The following is a 15172-nucleotide window of genomic DNA, read 5'->3' on the forward strand; positions in this document are numbered from 1 at the left end:
GGAGATTGGGAAAGGCATTGAACAGACACTTTAAAAGTACAGTGCCGTGGTACAGGTATTTCTTAGTCCCTCTCATAAGCAATGTACAGTATGGCATTGAATGTAAGAGCTAATAGAGAACAGTTTCACTTTTATTGGCTGAGTGCAGTGGCTGCCTAGGACACACCTATTGTGAGGCGCTTTCTGGGGACACACACGTATGGTGAGGCATTTTTGGCCTTCCCCTTGGGAATGACCATGGCTGTGTTCTTGTATGTCCCTAAGTGTTCAGATTATTTCATTTCTGGGCAGCACCAAGCAGGGTGCCAGGAGCCCCCAGCCCATCTCAGCCCCGTGCTGAGGGGATGCTCGGCACCGTTCAGCAGGAGATGGCCATGGCTCCCCTCTGCTCTGTGCCAATGCTCCAGCCACACCTGGACCAAGCTTCTCCCCACAGCCTGGTGCTCTGTATGGCCTGGGTTTACCCCGTGGATATCCACAGCACCCACAGGTCTGAGGGAGGTGTGTGTGTCAGCACAGACAGAGCATGCAGCTCTCCCTCCTTGTGTTTACATCTGCTTGTCTCTCTCTCTCTGCAGGCTCTCAGATGCTGTGAAACTAAATAGGATAGGGCAAATTACAGTCTAAATTGTGAATACACTAATTTCAGTATGGTAATATCAAACATTGTACTTATTTCTGATTTCTGTATTTAATTTCCCCCGCTTTTTTAAATGCTGGGGAATAGTTGCTCAGTGAACAATAGCATTAGTACAATAACTCCCCCAACCCCAGCATTCATACTTAATGCACATCAGCTTCCTATGTAATGCCATACAATATACTTGCACGTTATTTTAATTGAGTGAAATCTTATTCACACTGGTGGGAGAAGGCATTCTTTTCACTGCAGCCAGGATTCACACTGCACTGACAGAATTATGTGTACTGACAATAACAAATGGTGGCAAAACTATCCAAACTGCTCAAAGAAGTGGGCTCTTATCACAGGTTATTCACCACCACTCCTGCTCCCCCTTGGTGCTGTGTCTTTGCAGCTTTGGGCTGTATAATAATTTATTCTTCTGACTACAGAGAGTTGCATTAAAATATTATTGTAAGCATTTTAACAATTAGGCTGAAATTTTGCGTAGAATAAATATGGCAAAGGAGAAAACCCACAGCAAAGTTGTCCTTATTTTTAAGCACAGAGAAAGGACTCTGCTCTCTCAACTATTAATTATTTTTCATCTAGAAAAGATCCTCACACAAACTATGTCATGTTCTCCAAAGCAGGCACATTTCTTCTTGGCTGGAGCTAAAAGCTAAACCTAAATGTCACCTGAAATAGTCATATAAAATGAATATAGAGAATGATGATTGTGTATGTTAAATTTCAGTCCAATGCATTCTATGTGACTAAAAGTTGAAGCTCTAAAAAGCAATGTGAGTTATTTACAGAAGATGTTAAGGCACCAATCTAACAGCATGCTTGAGTACATGCTTACTTTGAGCATGTAAGTACAGCTGATGTGCCCAAAGATAAATATGTGCTTAAGAATTTTGCAGTACCCAAGGCCAAGCAGGTTCCTCTGGCAGGGGCTACATCAAGCAGAGTTAGGGAGGAAAATCCTTTTTTATTGCACTGTCCTTTCTACTGTCCCTCACACCAAGTGTGCTAGGAAGGAGGGACTGTGTTCAGCAGCAGATAAGTAAACAACTAAATCTTTCTTCATCTTGTGTAGCAAAATTAATTTCTCAATAGAAATAATTTCTTTTTGATTGCTGATGTCGGGTTTCTCAGATTAGTGAATTATTTTTGTTATTCTACTTTTGAAAACTGGTTTGAGGTATAGCTGGATTTATTTTTGAAGACAAAATATTTGCCTTTCCCTGCTGCCACATGCAGAGTAGGGCTTTCCAGATTTCCTCATCGGGAGAGTTTGATCCCCTTGGATCTAAGCTTGCACAGAAGGGCACTTGGCAGCTCAAGTCAGAACAGGAATTTAAGAAGCTGTTTGTGTCAATGACCTGCCTTCCTACTGCTCACAGGCTTGGACACAGTGACCTGGCTTGGGATCTAAAAAGGACCAAGCTGTGCCATCATGGGGTCCTGAGAGGAACACAAGTGGGAGGATTTGGATGTGTGGGACATCTACCCCAGGAGCAGCTGGCTTCTCACAGAGCTCTGACACAGCCCTGCAGTGTGAGAGCCCCAGGCTGCAGCCAGGCTTGGTCAAAACTCTTCCTGAAACAGATAGAGATGAACATTTGAGGAGTTCAGGTGTCCCTGCTCGTTAACTCTGTGGGGAAGGGGCATGGAAATTCTGGGACCCAGCTCTGGGAGAGCAATCCACGCACAGCTCCTGGCTCTTCTTTCTGGCCCTGGGCTGGGCTTTGTTTGCCGTAGGGTCAAGGCAGATCTCCAGTCTGCATCTAAACTAAACATGCACTCTTTGTCTTAGTGTGATTTGAGGTGATAAAAACTGACTTTTGCAAGTTTAAAGCTAGGGAAAAGTAGGGGGCATTTATCAGCAAAATCCTTTGTAACACAAACCGATATTTAAACTCGGACACAATATTCAAAGGTTGAGTGGCTCATCCCTTTGTAAGTGATGCCAGCACACAGGCAGGACTCATTTCCACACATTTCTGGGTGAAAGATAAAACCCAGGAAGATTAAAAGATTCCAAGAAACTGTTAGCAAAGATATTTATTTATGTTCTCTTTATCTTACACATTTAGGACCCTCTTTGGAGATAACTAAGGTGTCATTTCTTGTTCCTGGCCTCTTCCCAATGTGTAGGAACAGGGAGGTGGGTCAGGGTGGCAGGTGTGCCCTGTGAAATCCTCAGGGTAGCTGTAGATTTACCTGGAGTATCCATACATATTCCATTGAGTAGGGAGCTTCACAAGAGCTAGAAGTACCAAATTCATACCCTAGATGTCAGTAAAAGAAAAAAACATTAAAACCCATTAAAAAATCCTTTTATGAAAGTCTGTGAATCAAGCGATGGGTTAGCCAATTATTCATAAGATAATTCCCTATATGGACTGACAGTTGGAGTCCCAAGTTTCAGCTCAATCAAATTTACACAGCCCAAGCTATAACCTCCTCGAGATGGGGATTGTAGCAGGAGCACTGACAGACCAGAACTCCTGTGCCTCTCCAGTAACAAAAGCTCAGCCACCTTACCCGTGCCGTGGCTGCTGGGGCTGCAATAATTAAGACTATATGGATTTGCATTATAGGTCAGGTTCTGGGGGGTTTTAAATGCACATAGTTTAATCACGTTGGCCTGAAATGTAGCATAGAAACGCTCAGGGCAGGTCACGTGTTTACTTATAAAAAGACATAAATATTAAACCTACAATATGACAACTAAGTAAGTAGTGCAAACTAAACCCAGTTAGGCTGAAATCAAACATTTGATTAAAAATGAGATTTTTAGTAATGCCTTCCTCTGCCTGCCCACACATGAGCAAAACTCTTTGTGTGCTTCAAGGGAGGGTTTTTGCCACTTCAAAGTCTGTTCCCGGAGCACTTGGTGCCATTTATTTCACAGTGATCCCCAGAAAGCGCAGTCAAGGTTCAGGGCTCCATCGTGCTAGGTGCTGTGCAAGCAGAGGCAGGATGAAATCCCAGGCCTCGCTGAACAACCCATGGAAAAAAAGTCTCCCCAAGTTGAGGGTTTTATTCCAGGTCCTGCCTAGGGCGAGCCGATAACGAAATCTTTCTGTCACCTGGCGCTCAGATGTCTGTGATCCTGCACGGACTCGCTGCTCTGCGTGCTGTGCCTGCTAGTAAGAGCTTGCAAAATCAGAGTTTATTTTGAGCCTTTATTAAAAAGGGGAAAGAGAAAAAAAAAAAAAAAGAAAAAGGAGAGGAGAAAAGGAGGCAAAGCAGCGCGCCCAAGTTTCTCCTGCGGGAACACCAATGCACGCACTATTTCTAGAATGTGCTCTGCTCATTCAGGGCAGTCGGGCTGGTGTGATAAGAGTTCCACCCACGGTGCCTCCGCCGGGTGGAGGCTATCGAGGCGGTGTGGGAAAGCGCCCGTGCGATCTGCCGCCCTTACATAACGCAGCCCCGCGCCGGGAGCTGCCACAGCTCTGCAACCGCGCTTGGTCCTAATGTTCTGTGGCGTTGGCAAGTGAGATTCCTGCTCCGAGCGAGTGAGTGACAGCTGGAGCTTCGAAGCAGGAACATTTGCCCACCAAAGTTGCTGAACTCAGGCACTGCCAAGTCTGTCACTGAGGCAGCAGACAGGCAGGGACAGCAGAACGTGGCATGAGCTGTGCCACGCTCTTTGCACCTTCAGCTCCCAGCCCTGGGAGCCTGCCGGTGACATGGAGGAAGGCCACACTTCTCAGTGTTGGTTCTATGTCCCTTCCTACAGAATTGTCCCTCCCAACCTCTAAGAATCTCAGGTGCTTGAATGTAGGGAGGACGACGCTGTTCTTCAGGCAGAGAACTGAGGTATGAGGAAAGGGACGGATACATTTTGGCAGATTTAAATCTTAGACTGATTCTTACAGCGTGAATGTTGTCACCTGGGCACTGTGTCCTGCTGCTGCAGGTTCCTGCCATTGCTGTGGGACAGGGTTGGGTGCCCAGCCCTGCTCTCAGCGGCTCCAGGACATGAGCTGGTGTCTCAGGGCTCTGGTTCATGTGGGACAGCCTGGGGCGGGATGGGCACTCAGCTAGTGAGACAGACCCTTCTCTAAGGATAGCTTCCCCTTGGAGGCAGCCTGAGACCCACCGTGGCTCTGATTTCAGCGCGTACCTCAGAACTTGCTGAGGTGTAGGGCCACATTTCCTCCAGCTGACTTTGCTCTGGGGCTGGGAGCCCACAGCAAGGAGCAGCTGGTAGCATGGCCAGGGTGGCAGCAGCTCCCCACGCTGCAGCACCATGCGAGGCATGCCCTGCATGGACAAAGGGTGTGCAGGGCAGGAGGTGACACAGGTTTGTGTCAGTGCACAGAACATGATCACTGGGTCATCTCCTGGGCTGGCCTGGGTTTGTTTCACCTGCCCTTCCAATCTGCCAGGTGTTAGCAGCCAGCACTTGGGCATTTCTCTCTGTGTTCACCAGCCGCTTGCAGTGGGTTTGTTAGCACAGCCCAGCCAGGGGAGAGCGAGCAGGGGGTGCAGACAGGGCTGGAGATGCTCGGCGTGTCAGAGGGGTGCTGGGGGTGGAAGCAGCGATGCAGGAGGCGCAGCCCGTGGGATGCAGCGCCCTTGCTCCACAGCTCTCCAGCCCCGTCTCTGCCCCCGGGGCTGGTCCTGCTGCCATCCCCAGCCCCTCCGGAGCATCCCAGCCCCCTTCCCGAGGTGTCCCAGCCCAGGGCACCGGCGGGGTGCCGTGTCCTGGGGGATGCTCAGCCCGTATCCCTCCCCGCAGCACCCGGCGCAGGCTGTAGCAAACTCCCTGGCTAGAGCTGTTTGTTGACCACATTCACGTTCAGAGCCCTGAAGCTAAAAGCACTTTACACCATAAAATAAAAGCACTGTCTTTTTTTCTAAAAGGTTACGTCTGGAGGCCACGCTGCTCATACTTCATACAGAAAACTACTGAAAGGGCTATGAAATCCTCTATGATTTACACTCCCTCTCAGTGCATTAGGATATAGATCTACTCGACTCTAAAAATACTGTGGAGTTTCTAACCGACGTGAATATATGTGCATTATTTCAGAAAGTCTGTTAGAAAACTTGTCAACACATTATAAAGCATAAACCAGGACTTGGCCATTAAATACAGAGATCAGAGACAAAATGTATATGGCAGGAAGTACCGGGAAAAGTCCCTCCATTCAAAAAAAAGTCTATTAGCTAAAAGTTTACACACAATATACACCAAAAGGTTTAGAGCGAGACCGTGGACCGCAATTACAAGGCATAAATGGAATCAGTAGGGGCTTTACGGTCCCCAGCGCAGTTATCTGGGCTGCCAGAAAATAATTTTAATATTGTCATAATTTATTACCCACCGAAAGCCACATCAAGGATTGTAAATACAGTCACTTTGTGTCCACGGCTGCTCGTTAAACAGCCTCGTTCCCTTCCCCTAAAAATACAATGAAATAAAAACCCACCTGCATTATTAATCTGCGGTCATGCCGTGTTAAAAATGTCTTCTCACTCCTTTTCTTTCTTGAGATTTGTTATCTCCCTCCAATCACATGACAATGCGAAGCGCTGTGGGGTGGGGTGGGGGGGTACAGGAACGAGGGGGAGCCAGCACTTTTGCGATCAAATGCTAATATTAATAATTATCCAGCCAGGATGAAATATTATTTTTAAGGCAGCGAGTTTCCATTTAAATCGAGGCATTTTTACGGTGCTGGAATTAAGGGCATGCTGATGGTAAGAACATCCTCGCTGCCATTCATGAAAGCATCTGTAAAATTAGCTCCTGACTGTAGGTTTTGAGATGCGATCTGGGAAGTCACCTCTGGAATCTCAAACACGGCACGATAATGAAACAGATTTAGTTGTCACCAAGTGCTTAATTTGCTATGATTTTTAGAATGAACGATGCCTGTGATTGGGAATAAGCACAGGTAGGTGTTCTGATGCAGGTTGGCTTTGGAGAGCGTAATGAATTGTAATTCAGAGGAGTGTTAACTGCGAACCGCAGAACCTTTCAGGGGTAATAAAGTCATTACTTTTTACATTGCAGCCACCTTCAAAAGCTTTATACGTGCCATTAGATATAAATCAAGCCCCATATATACATCTACATCTCCGGTTCAGGCACACACGCCCGTGTGCACGCCTGGCAGGGACATGTGCACGCCTGGCACGGCCAGCCCTGCCTGCGAGCGGCGTGAGCGCGGAGCGGCCGCTGGTGCCACCTGCGCCGGTCCCGCAGCGCTCCCGCAGCCTCCCCGGGGCGCATCCCCGCGCGGGCGGACACCGGAGGGGAGCGGGGGCCGAGCGGCGGCGGGCGGGGCCGGGGGCGGCTGGCGGGAAGCTGAAACCATCGCACGGCGGAGCGGCTCGGCCCCGGCAGCTCCGCCAACAGGTCCCGCCGAGCCCCGGCCCCGCTGCCCCAAGGCCGAGTGTCCCTAAGGGCGGCGGGCAGCTCCTCGTCCCCCCGGGCTCCGCTCGGGCCGTCCGCCGCCGTGCCGGGCACGCTGCGCCCCTCGCACTCCCTTGGCAGCCGCACTTTGCTCCGCACACCCGCTCGCCTCCAGAGCTTATTTCTACCGCAACCTGATCCCTCCCGGCGCCGGCAGCGTCCGCCCTGCTCCGGGTCCTTTCGGCGAAGTTGCAGCCGCTGCCGCCGCCGCATCCTCCCAACTCCAGCCACTTCTCGGTGCCTGCCGCCGCCTCGCCTCCCCCCTCTCCCGCCCTCCCCCGTTGCCAGCCCGCTGCCCGCGCCGCCCCGCCGCCGGCAGCCCCGCGTTTCGCTTTCGTTCGGAGCCCGCGGCTGCGGGCAGGGCTCGGAGGGGGGCTCCGGGGCTGGCAGCCCGCGGGAAAGCCGCGAGGTCCCGCCGCCCTCCGCTCCCCCCGCGCCCGGCTCCTGCGGCTTCTCCTCCCCTGCCCGCCAAACTCCGCTCGCCGCTCCCCGCCCGCCCCGGGGCAAGGGCCGCCGCTCGCCGCCGAAGTTTCCCGCGGCCCGGCCCGAGCCCCCGCCGCCCCCCGGCTCCCCGCGGGGCCGCCGCCGCCGCCGTCCCCCGGGGCCGGGCCGCAGCTCCCGGGAGGAGGGGACTCGGCGGCTTCGAGGAGGATGGGGGGGGGGCGAGCGGGGAAGCCGGGAGCCGGATGCCCCCCCCGCTTGCTTTTTGGGTGGTCTCCGGTCCTACCTGGCTTCCCCCAGCTCCCCCACCTCCTCGGCACAGCCCGCGGCCAGCCTGCCCCGCAGCCCTCTCTGCCCGGCTCTGCCTTCACCGATGTGTTTGCTTTTCCAGCGGGGGTGTGCGTGCGAGAGCTGCCGCTGCCTGCCTGCCTGCTCGCTTTCTCCCGCTCCTTTTCCTCCCTTCCCTCTCCCCGTGTGCGTGTTCAATTTCCCCCCCTCGCCCCTCTCCGGGGTCCCCTCTCGCTCCCGCGGCTCGGCGGCCACTCGCGGCCGCGGCCGCCGCCCCCTCCGCCCCCGGCCCCCCGGCTCCATTGGGCAGCGTGCGCCGGGCGGCCGGTGCGCCCCCCCCGCCGCGCCCCCTCCCCTCTCCCCCCTGCGATCACTGTCCATTGGCTTGTCCTGCTCTCTTTTTCATGTCCAGCCCCTGATGAGTGTCCATTGGTGTTGCCTTCGCCTTCCCTCCTCCCCTCTCCCCGGCTTGCCCTGCCCATGTTTTGTATGTCTCTGTCCATCCAGGCTCCTGACGTTCAAGTTCGCAGGGACGTCACGTCCGCACTTGAACTTGCAGCTCAGGGGGGCTTTTGCCATTTTTTTCATCTCTCTCTCTCCTTCTCTCTCTCCCTCTCTCTCTCTCCCTCTCCCTCTCTCTCTTTTTTTTTCCTTGCACAAAAAAAAAAAAAAAAAAAAAAGCCATGACTGCTATCCCACAATTCATCTTCCCTGCGCCATCTTTGTATTATTTCTAATTTATTTTGGATGTCAAAAGACATTGATGAAGATATTTTCTCTGGAGTCTCCTTCCTCTCTAACCCGTCTCTCCCGATGTGAACCGAGCGACTCACAAGCCACCGAAGCCACCAACCCACCATGTCGCGCCGCAAGCAAGGCAAACCCCAGCACTTAAGCAAACGGGAATTTTCACGTAAGTAACCCGGAGAGCAATTTATTTAATTTCCTCTTCACGGATTTAATTTTTAATTCGAGCGAGAGCAGGGGAAAAAAAAAATTAAAAGTGAGAGGGAGTGAGCGAGTCGGGGAAAAAATGAACTCAGCGCCGGCTCGGGATTCTCGGCATTCCGGGTAATTTCTCCCTCTCTAATTTAATCACCTTGATGACTTTTCTTCTCTTTCTGCCCGTGCCCCTCGCCCTCCGGCGCGCACTCCGCTGCCCCGCTCCGCGCTCGCCTCTCGCCTCCCGCTCTCCGCGCTCTTTGGCGGCAAGAGCGGCAGCTCTCGCCCGGCACCGGGAGAGGCGCGGGCGAGGTGCAGGGCTGCCGGGGGCACAGCCGGCCGAAAGTGGGAAGAAATTCCTGCGGGAACGGCGGGCTGCACGCCGGACACGGCGGCGGCGGGGCGTGCGGGATGCGCGGGCGAGCGGAGCGCGGAGAAAGTCCGGCGGCCGGAGCCCCCCGCGCTGCCGGCGGGCTCGCCCCCTCGCCCCGCGGCGCCCTCCCGGGGGGGCCGCAGCCGAGCCCGGCCGGGCCGCCTCCCTTTTGTTTCCGCCGCGGGGCGCGGGGTGGCCGTCCCGCCGCTCCCCGCCGCCCCGGGCCGGCGCCGTGCGGGGCTCCGCCGCCCCGACCTCGCCCCGCGCCCGCCCCGCCGCCGCTCCGGCTGGGGCTGGGGCGGGGGACGGCACCGGGCGGCCAGGGAGCCGAGCCGAGCCGCGCCGCGCCGGCTGGGATTCCCTCCTCGCCCTCGCCTCGCGTTCTCCCGCTCGCTTACTATTTTTTGGAAGATTTTCAAAAAAAAAAAAAAAAGTGGAAGTGGATTTTGATTGGGAAAAATCTCGTGTCTGAATGTTTACAAGCACCGCGTGTGCGGGGAGCCTCCTGCCAACAAACACAGGCGAGAGCGAGCCCAGGCTGAGCACACACGCGCGCTCACACACACGCACACACACACACACAACACACACACAGACACACACACTCGCACCCTCACACCCGCGAACGGCCCTTCCTCGCCGCCGCATTTCAACCCCAAACCAAAGCCGCTCTCCCCGGGAGAGAAAAAACAAACCCCGAGCCCCACCACACCGTTCGCAACAAAAACTCTCCGGCTCCCTCCGTCCCTCCCTCCAGCCGCCACCACACACACCAGGGCTAGATGCAAGATAAGCGGGAGCGCTCTTTGCACAACAAAAGGCAACTCGAGCTGGAAAGGTTTGGGGCGAGGGGGGTGGGAAGGAAGGGAGGAAAAAAAAAATCCTCTTTTCCTCGGGGTGAGCCTGGGGGAAGGGGAAATGCTGCATGCTTTTCCTCACTCCTTTCCCCCCCTTTTCTTTATTTCTTCCTTTCTCTCTCTCCCATTACTCCCGGCGGGTTTTGTTCCCTCCCAGGGATGGCAGAAAACCCAGGGCCGTTTCTTCCTGCCAGCCATCCCCGGCTCCCTCGGCCCTTCGCAAAGCCCCCCAAACTTTGCGCCGCGATTTCTCTTCCCCCAGGGCCGCCCAGACACTGCGGCCAGGTTCGCACATGGAGCGAGGGAAGCGGCGCTGCCTCTTTGCAGGCGGCCGCGGGCAGGGCCGGCCGGGGGCTCTGCCTGCCCAAAGTTTGCCCTGAAACCCGGGCTGTGTCGGGGGCTCAGCCCCTCCCCCGCCGTCTCTTTCCCCCGATCCTTTTCGGGGAGCCTTTTATTTTTAAATTTTTTTTTGTTTTTCATTTCCTGGCTAGGAATGGGGTGCAGCATCTCTGGCATATGGGGATGAACCCCCCCCGGAAATGGGGGGTGCACGGGGGTGCTATTCCCGGGCGGCCATGGAAGTGGGTGCAGGGAACGGGGATGGCGGCGGGAGCGGAGCAGGGCTGGGGGCTCCGGCCGGGCCCCGGGGCAGCGGCGGCGGGCGGGATCCCGCGGCGGCTCCCGGGCCGAGCAGCGCGGAGCGCGCCCATGTGCGGGGCGGCAGCGGAGCCGGGCCGGGCCCGGGGTCCCCGCGGGCAGAGCCGGCCCGGCCGTGGGGAGGGAGCGTGGGTGGGCAGGGGGCCGGCGGGGAAAGGGAGGCCGGGCCGGGGGAGCGGCGCGCCGGGGATGCGGCGGCGGGGCCGGGGCCGGGGCGGCGGAGGCGGCGGGCGGGATCCGTGCCCGCTTCGGTCGCTAGGAGGCACAGCGAGATCAAACAACCGGGCAGCCCCGCGAACTTGAACCTGGCCGGCTCCTCCGCTGCCGCCCGGCCGGCGGGAGGGGGAGGGCGCCCAGCTCCCTCCCCTCCACCCCCCCCCCACGCCCCCCTCCCTCTTCTTCTTTGTTCTTAATTTTGCGCGGAGTTTGCTTGCTCCGGGAGGCGGCGGGGGATGCTCGCCTTCCCCCTGCCCGGGTTTCCCCTCCCTCCCCGTAACGTGTTGGCGGCTCCCATTGTACCCCCAAGTCCCCCTTTCCTCGCACCGCACGATCCGAGGACGCAAACTTGGGATTAAAGAAGCCTTCTCCATCCTTCCCACGGTGCGGTGCGGGAAAATGCCCCGGCAGCGCATCCCGCATTGCCCCGCGGGCATTTCCCCTCACCGCACTGTGGCACCCCCCTGCCCGCCCCATCGCCCCCAGTACCTCCTTTCTCCCGGCACTCCAAAATCCATCCCTCCTTTGCCGGTGCGCTTGTTTTGGTGGCTGGGAACAGGGGGAAAAAGGGGGGAGTAGGAGGGCGAAGGGGGAAAGCTGAAAAGACATGTTGGTGGAAGGGCAATTTGCATGAAAAATAGAGACGGATGATTAGGGACCCAGGCAGGGAATTTTGATTGCCCCAGAATTAAAAGATGCATCCTGCAAATCGGAGGCAAGACCAGGTGAAATGTATTCTGGTGTTTTCTTTGTAATCCCGGTATTTTATATTATGTTCTAAAAGTAGCAGTAATAATAAAAAACATATTTTTTTTTGCTGGCTCTGTCTCCATCAGGAGCCAAATGTTTTGCAGCTAACACAGTGCCAGCCGTATTTCATACATTAGTATATAATTCTTGTTAATTAGCAATAATTTACGTTAAGAGCATAGAAAATGTTGAGGTTACAGGTTTTATATCTGTACATTTGATCATCTTGTTATTTTCAAGAACTTTGCCTCCTATAAAATTAATTAGGTGAAATGTGGAGGTGTAATCAGCAACCTCTGAATTACCACTTCATTTCCTGGTTTTGATTGTAAATCAGCCCAGTCCGTACAGACTTTTAGCAAAGTCTATTTTTGTTCCGTGCCACTTTTAACTGTCTGGTGTCGAAGCAGCGGGTTACCTTCCCCGGCTAAATAATAGTGACAGCGTCAGAAAGGAATCAGGCCGCGGGAAAACATTATAATTGAGTGATGATTATGCAGAGCTCCTCGCTCAGCCAGTTGCGAGGGGAGCACGGGTGGTTTTGTGTCTCTTTGCTGCGGAGGGTCGGTGAGCTCGAAGTTGGGTTCGCAAAAATACCTTTGTCTGCCGAGCTGCCGGCGGGATTAGTCTCCTGCAATAATTTACTCCCTGGGTCCGAACGCCGAGGAGCGGCTCGGGGAGGAAAAGCGCCGTGCCCGGCAATCCCGCAGAAACAGAGCCCGCTCCTCCTCACGGCTTCCCGAGAGGAGCAGCGTGAGGCGCACGCTGTGTGTGCCTCCTCTCCTGCCGCTCTGCAAGTTTAGCAGAAAGCCCCAGCGATTAAGACATTGTTTTTATTAATACGAATGTAACCTTCATATTCCTGTGGTTGACCTTACGTTAAATTAGAAGTAGTACTAGAGGCAAGAAATGATGGGCTGGATCCCCGTGTCCTAGTTGGAGCTGAGGTACGGCGAGGTAGTGTGCTCTTTCAATATTATTTTACGCAGCACAACTGGGAGCTACTCCAGATCTTCCTCCTCAATATTCAGCCTAGGTAGGGTTGAAATAAATTTAACCTGAGTTCACTGGATTTTTGCACTTTATCAAAATCAGTTCCAATATTGTGCAGTCAAATTAAAATCTATTTTTTGATTCTCTGTGGCTTTAAGTTCATTAAATGTGAAATTGGCAGCCAGCTAAAGAAGGTCAGGCTGATTAACTGTTTAGGAGTTGTATTCTGTGTCTCCTGCGTTACCTGGCAGTGTTTTGGGGTGGGCTGTGTTTGTAGTACCCTCTCCTCCTGCTCGCTGCTCTTAGCGTGTGTGTTGTGTTGCGCAGACAGACGAACACCAACACGCTGCTGCTCGTATTTATTTTTTTCCCCCCTCGTGAACGGCGATGGCGGTGGAGGCTGCACAGAGATTGCCAAGGTATTTTTCTGAAAATGTAACGTAAAAAAAAAAAAAAGCCAACAGAAAAGAGAGCCGAGTCTGCCTCGTTAAAGCATCCACTGACGATTCTGTGAGCAGAAATAGCCTCATAATGAAGCTTTTTGGAGCTCATTCAGAAAATTTGTCAACTTTGACAACATTAGGCAAGGTATTTTGAGTTTAAAGAAGGCGCTTCTCACTGTTGCGAGGAAATGTGGCAGTTGCTTGGCCAGGCTGATTTTTAGATGCTGAAGGCCATGGGCGCTAACATGTTTGAGATAATTTAGGTATTCCCTTATTTCAGGATTAAAAAACGCTAAATGGCTGATCTCCTTATTTCCCTAAGTACTAAAAAATACCCCATCCAGCTAATATCTCTGAGTGGGCTGGGTGGTGAATTTGCTGTTTATTTGGATCCTGAGGAGTAGCTCAGAAGTGAGCGGTGCCTCCCCCCGCCCCGCAGGCATTTATGCTGCACTTGCTTTTTATCATTTCGGTTTTCTGCCACAGATACTTATTTATTTATTTGCCTCATACCCTCCCCCTTCCCCCATTGCCCCCCCACTTGGTGTATAACCACTGCCTGTAGGATTTTTTTAAACTGGAAGCCGCAGACGGGCCGATGGGGACAGTGACACAAATCTGTGCGTTTACGTGTGCACGTGTGTTCTGAGGGCTGGATGTGCCCTGCGTGTCGGTGCCTGGCTGTGTGTGCCCGTGCAGGCTGGCTCTCCCCTTCTCTTTCACACACATGCACACGTTACCTGCACGGCCTGTACAGGGAGTCTGCCGTGTCTGTGTGTGTGTTTAAACACCTTCTGTCTGCGCTGCATGTCTGAATTTTAGAAACTGGGTCTTGTCTGGCTGGTGGAAGATACACACCCATGTGTGTGAGAGTGTGTGCAGTGCTTTTAGCCTTGAATTCATGTACATAAATAATACATCCAGCAATAAAACACCACATTCCCTTCTTGTCGTAGTACCACAGGAGTTTCCCAGTGTGTTCTCTCAGCCTGTCCATTCAATTTTAGCACCGAATCGTTCAAGGAGTCAGAAATGTGCCCCCGTGTAGGAGCACGGAGACAGTTGCGGTGCTCTCCCTCTGAGTTGTGCGTGCTAGGGCTGCTCCTGCAGAATCTCTTCCCTGTAACTGTTGAATCCCTGTCCCCAGTGCCGTGCTGTGGTGCCTGGTTTGGCTGGGGGAGCGGGCGGGCTCCATCCAGAGCGGGGTGTAATATTCATGAAGAGGGGGCTCGGCGCGTTCCTCCCCCCGCGCCCGCTGCCTTTCCCGACAGCTCTAACCATTCTCCTTTTGTTTCTCAAACTGCAGCCGAACCTCTTGAAGCCATTCTCACTGATGACGAACCTGAACATGGCACATTGGGAGCTCCGGAAGGGGACCACGACCTCCTCACTTGTGGCCAGTGTCAGATGAACTTTCCGTTGGGGGACATTCTTATTTTTATTGAGCACAAACGGAAACAATGCAATGGCAGTCTCTGCCTAGAGAAGGCTGTGGATAAGCCACCTTCACCCTCACCAAGTGAGCTGAAAAAAGCATCCAATCCCGTGGAGGTTGGCATCCAGGTTACGCCAGAGGATGACGATTGTTTATCAACGTCATCTAGAGGAATTTGCCCTAAACAGGAACATATAGCAGGTAAATTAAAGCAAGGGGAAGCGTTTGCGAGTGTATTTCCGTGTCAGTCGCACTGTAGCGCATTGGCAGTGTGTGCTGTGAGGGCCGGGTGCCCGTGCCCTCCCTGCTGGGTTAGCGGCGTGTCCCGGTGCCCGCGCGGCGGCGGGAGCAACAGGCACGTGCTGTGCCAGCCGGTGTTCCTGCTGCATTGTTCCAGCCACTCCAGTGATTTGCCTGCATTGTAGTCACCGTCTCCCGCTGTCTGCCCGCGGGAGGAGGGTTCCCAGGCTGCTTTTTGAGTCTTGGGCAAAGTCAGGGGTGAAAGAGTTAACCGAGCATCCGCCAGCCTTGGTTCCATATTGGCTGTCAGCGTATGGACTGTAATTAAACACAGCCCCATGGCAAAGTGACACCACCGACCTTGACTTTAAGATGCCATTTTCGACTGGCCAGGCCAGAGTAGAGAGGGCAGTTGCTGAAGCGCACAGACATGCTTATTCGAAAAGTTTAAGGGCATGTTGGAAATTTCA

The 15172-nt window shown here is 53.8% G+C and overlaps 1 protein-coding gene across 8 annotated transcripts in view; it reads left to right on the forward strand.

Moving 5' to 3' along the window:
* Nucleotides 1–7760: 7760 nt before the first annotated feature.
* BCL11A (BCL11 transcription factor A) overlaps nucleotides 7761–15172 on the forward strand; it is a 73809-nt gene continuing 66397 nt past the window's right edge. For 2 of the 8 annotated variants that reach the window (XM_074536651.1, XM_074536650.1), the window contains exons 1-2: nucleotides 7762–8709; nucleotides 14334–14663. In XM_074536651.1, the coding sequence (XP_074392752.1) occupies nucleotides 8655–8709; nucleotides 14334–14663 (385 nt within the window). In that variant the 5' untranslated portion in view covers nucleotides 7762–8654. Of the gene's footprint in view, nucleotides 8710–9800; nucleotides 9950–14333; nucleotides 14664–15172 lie in introns of those variants that run through there. The other 6 variants (XM_026793257.2, XM_074536653.1, XM_074536652.1 and 3 more) reach the window with 5 other exon arrangements.

Source organism: Zonotrichia albicollis, chromosome 3, assembly GCF_047830755.1.
Source record: "Zonotrichia albicollis isolate bZonAlb1 chromosome 3, bZonAlb1.hap1, whole genome shotgun sequence".
Taxonomy (NCBI): domain Eukaryota; kingdom Metazoa; phylum Chordata; class Aves; order Passeriformes; family Passerellidae; genus Zonotrichia; species Zonotrichia albicollis.